Below are 4,834 nucleotides of genomic sequence, written 5' to 3' on the forward strand. Positions count from 1 at the left end.
TGGAGACATATATGGACGAATATCGGGTCGAAACAACTGTCATCAAGCCAGCGGAGCAGCTTGTATATGCTGATCAACGAGAAGACGGAGCATAGAAGGTTGATGAAGATCATCCAACGGGCAGACGGCGAGAGCTGCTTGCACTGCAACGCTACGGTTGAAACATTGCAGCACAAGTTCAGCGCCTGCCCCCGCGTGGCGCACGCATGGGCTTCCATACAGCAGAGGACTACGACGATACTCGGCGGCTGGCAAAGGCTGTCCATCGAGGATCTGCTTCGACCAGAACTTCTGAACATAGGGATAAGAAAACGAAACGAAATTTTGAAAATCTTTGTATTGTACATCGACTATGTTAATTCTGTTAACGATAGAATAGATGTTAGTGCCCTAAATTTTTACATCGATTGTGAACAATAATACGTGTAAATTAATGTTTTAACAAAGAAATAAACAATACTTTTACGGAAAAAATAAAAAAAACAGGCGAAAAAGCGGAATTAACAAGCTAGCAATATGTCTCTTCAAAAATACAGATGGAACTCCATCAGGTCCAGGATTAAAGGATGACTTGAGCAGAGTCGCGGCCTCAGAAATCATCTCAGCATTAACATCAATTGCACCCAGCGTTTGATCATTTACTGGAACGTTTCTGGCAGCCAAATTAATATGGTCGTCAGTTAGTGTCTCATTATGGAATACACTGACAAACTTGTCGGAAAAACGGTGGCATATGAACGGTGGCAGCAACTTCTCCGTTGAATTCCATAGACGATGGGAGGCCGGATTCCCTGCGTTGCTCGTTCACGTAGATCCAAAAGGATTTCGGGTGTAGCTTAAGTTTGCGCTGGATGCCTCGTTGGAAACTTGAAAGGCATTCACGACTGACTCGCTGGTACATGTGATTCAGCCCCACATAATGTAGTTTCAGAGGAACCGTGCGATACTCCGTAAATCTTCTCAATGCTGCTCTCTTGATTGACTTCAACCTACGTAGGTCTCTCGTCTTCCAGGGGTGGTGAGTTCTTTTCGGGACGTGTCTGTCAATGACATATGCCAAGACATGTGAAAAAGTTTGTGCTGCAGCCTCAACGTCATCTGGATCAAGGATGTTCTCCCATACCATGCTAGACAATACATCTATGATGCTACGGTGGTCAGCTTTATGGAAGTCATAAGAAACCGTAGCAAGATAATCGTCGAAATCAAATATGCCCGAACGAAATGACAGAGGAAGTTGTAAAACAATTACCGAGACTCAGCTTACAAATAACATTTTGCTGAGATATCAGCTAACAAACAGATATTTTTCAGAGATATCTGCAAAAGTAAATGCCGAGGTAATCGGCTGTTGGAGATTTTACCGAGCTAGATTAAGTGTGTACACACTTAGATTTTTTTGCCGAGATGGGCACCACCGAGCAGCTCGGCATTTTATTTTGCTGGAAATTCATGCTCGGTGGTGCCCATCTCGGCGAAAAAATCTAAGTGTGTAGAAACGTTGTAGAAAAGTATAATTAATTTTGGCTCCGCAAAGCTGCCGCATTTGAGCCAGTATTAGGGTTTTTATAAAAGCACGTAGCTGAAAGGTAAGGTCAACGCGTTGAGCTGTAAGCGAAAATTTCGTGGAATGGCCACTCGAGTTGATGGATCTGCCAGGGTCTATTTTGACTCTCAACGGTTCCGACGACAACTTCTGTCGGATAGCCGGAGGACGATGCACCATTGGAAATCAACAGACCTATTTCGATACTGAACTCCAGCACACACCATTGCATATGGTGGGGAGGGGGATTTTATCAAACAAACGTGGTATTCATATACTTCTTCTTCTTCACTTCTCAAGATTATTGCTTATCATGTACTTCCACAGTTATTAATTGAGAGCTTTTGATGCCTGTACCATTTATGCATTAATATAAAATATTAATATAAAGTGCCAACATTTCAAAGGGGCGTAATTGCATTTGTAAACTATGGCTTTCGAATAAAAGCTAACTCATGAAAAATAATGACACCAGCAGGAAGAGGAATGTTTCCTCTAGCAGCTAGCATTGTAATTTTGGAGAGGTAAGATTTCATTCGCGAGAAATTGACGGCTAAAGTCATTGTTTACTAAAGCAATTACGCCCCTTTGAAATGTTGGCATTGATCATACTCATCAATTTTCCAACCCGAATAATTCCTAGGCCGGACCGGAAATCGAACCCATCCACCTTCAGCATGGTCTTGCTTTGTAGCTGCACCTTTACCGACTGAGCTAAGGGAGGCATACATATAACACATGTCTAAACAAAACTTATATGGGGCTAATTTGTATGCAGTGTGCCACACAATATTCTGTCGTTCCCATATTGAGAAATGTAGAATGCGTCCACTTTTATGTTTCAACTTTTTTCAGAATTTAAACTTAGACAACGAGGTTCAATTTGAAAAAAAATCTATGTTTTTTTTTTGGTTTTCATATACATATGTAAATCTGCTTTTCCACTTACATTTATTATTACTACAATATAAACAATTATTTGACATTGCAAATAATAAAACCACAATCGTTTATCAGGATTTACAGTTCCACTCAAGACTGGCCACGAGAGCAATGTGGTCAGATGGCAATACCGGCGATGGAATGGCATCGTACGCCATCAGCTCCTCCTCGCTGGGCAGTGGCACCACGTCGTTAACCCGAAGAGCTTCGCACTGATAGTAGATGAAGTCGATGCAAGCCTGGAAGCCAACGGTGTAGTTGGTATATTTCGGACATCCGCAGGCCGATTTGAACAAGAATGGCTGCGACAGAGTCACTCCTCGTACGGCTTCTTCCTCGTTGCTCTGCCAATCGGCCATTTCGTCACCGACGAACCTTTCCGTCATCAAACGGTACATTCCACACTCGGGAACACTATTGAAGTCTCCGCAGAATACAATGGCAAAATCTTTTCTATCCAAACCAAGTTCTCGTTCGAACTTTTCGTAAAGATCACGGACATAGAGCATGGAGAATCCACCTTGCAGTAACCGAATATGATCAGCGTCCGGATGAAAATAAAAGTGAGTATTGGCTACCAACAAGTGCTTCTTCGGAGCGGAACGGGATCGCAGTAGTGTAACTTGTATTGCAGTTGAGCGATCTTTGATTCGGGCTGACAGCTTTTCGTTCAATTTAATCTGATTCCAAAGCCCTTGGAAGGCCACGTTCGTTTCCAAATTTTCTCCAAACGTGATACCTTGCCTGTCCAGTTCCCTGTTAAACAAATAAATTGTATATTAATACCTATTTGGGAGATAGCTTTGTTGATATCAATGAAACTCACTCGAATCGTTTCACATCGTAAAAGGTGGCCAATCCTTCAGCAGTTTTTCCTTTTGCTTTAAAATGTCCTTCGAGGTTTTTCATTCGTAGCACTGGTACCAAGTCCAGTTCAAAAATCTTGGCATCAACTTCCTGCAGGCAGATTATGTCTGAATTATATCCCAGGATTTCCTTGATGAAGAGCTGCTTCCGATAATCGATATGTAATGCATAATTTGGACAATATTTAAACAGTTCGGTCCTACTGTAATCGCTATCAGCATACAAATCAGCCAAAATATTGTAAGTAACGACTCGAAATTGAAATTCGCTCACCAGCTTGCTCTGTGTAAACAGGTGACGAATGTCGAAAGGGCATTGACCAGGACCAGCCTGTATCTCACAAGAGGAAACAACCTCCGTAGGTGGTCCCGCTTTGTGTGCATTTTTAGGAACACAAACGATCTTGAGATGGCATCCAACATCATCAGGTTTAGCCCTATACGAAAATCCACTTCCAACCGGGGTCCATTCGATCTGTTGAGCATTGTTTGATTTTGGCATTTTTCCTCGGTACCATTGAAATTCGGATTGCTCTCTTTCGGCGAATATTAATTCAAGTTTCGATGGGTACACATAAAATCCGGCCAAGATCGACTGAGGTAGATTGATGCTCTGGACTGAAGGTGAATTAAAATCTATCCGGAAGTCATCATCCAATATTTTCAGCAGTATCTGCTCCTCATTGCGGACTTTATTCAAAAGTTCCGATATAGTAATATCCTGGAGGTCTTGTTCCTTTCTTACGTCGAAAAATCGTACCTTAACATCTGGCAGTTCTTGCATCGCTTGCGAGTTTTCTGTTTCCGGTAACTGCTCACCTGTTCCAGGTTTGTTTTTCTTTTTTTTATTGGACTTTTTCTTGACTTCCTTTTCAATGTTGGTTCGCATCCTTTCCAAGCTGGCATCGATGTTCTCCGTAACATTCCTGGAAAAATTGAACACCTTATCGATTCTGTATCGTTCACTGGCCAAATGGAAGCAGATTGCACATTGAGCTTCGTTGGGCAGCTGACGGAAATAGGCAACGTTCATCTTGAACCGATGGCGTAACACAAAGTTGGAACTGGATCGTGTGACTAATTCGGCAATCGGCAGAACCTTTTTGCTTCGGAAAAACGAGCTGATAACCAAACCTTTCCTGATGCCTAAACTTGGCACTAGTGGAAGAAGCATTTTTTTTTCTGCTTCTTCTGACGTCTCAGTTGACGTTTGACAACAGCGTCGGGTCAGGGATAAGGACTGTCAAAATAAAAGTGCGTGCGCGTGTGCTGACCACAGAAAAAATAATGGACGCTTGACGTGCTTCGTAATTCTACACTCAAAAATATTATAAACACAGAATGTATAAAATTTATTTCGATTAGAGGCTTTTTACCCATCGTACAAAAAGTAATCTAATGTATATTTTCATTTTATTCTAAATGTTAATACTAGCCTTGATACTAGCAGAGGAATCTTTTCTGTGCTTGGCTGAATATT

General features: G+C 41.8%; 1 protein-coding gene across 1 annotated transcript; it reads right to left on the reverse strand.

The window, feature by feature from the left end:
• Nucleotides 1–2,479: 2,479 nt before the first annotated feature.
• On the reverse strand, nt 2,480–4,528 carry LOC135700471 (2',5'-phosphodiesterase 12). The gene is made up of 2 exons (XM_065220989.1): nt 3,315–4,528; nt 2,480–3,244 (listed from the first exon to the last, which is right to left on the reverse strand). Exons 1-2 carry the CDS (start codon nt 4,526–4,528, stop codon nt 2,560–2,562), a joined length of 1,899 nt encoding a protein of 632 aa, XP_065077061.1. The 3' UTR covers nt 2,480–2,559.
• Nucleotides 4,529–4,834: the final 306 nt, after the last annotated feature.

This window comes from Ochlerotatus camptorhynchus, unplaced genomic scaffold, assembly GCF_037179485.1.
Source record: "Ochlerotatus camptorhynchus isolate MF236.1 unplaced genomic scaffold, CSIRO-AGI_Acam_v1.1 ptg000137l, whole genome shotgun sequence".
NCBI lineage: Eukaryota > Metazoa > Arthropoda > Insecta > Diptera > Culicidae > Ochlerotatus > Ochlerotatus camptorhynchus.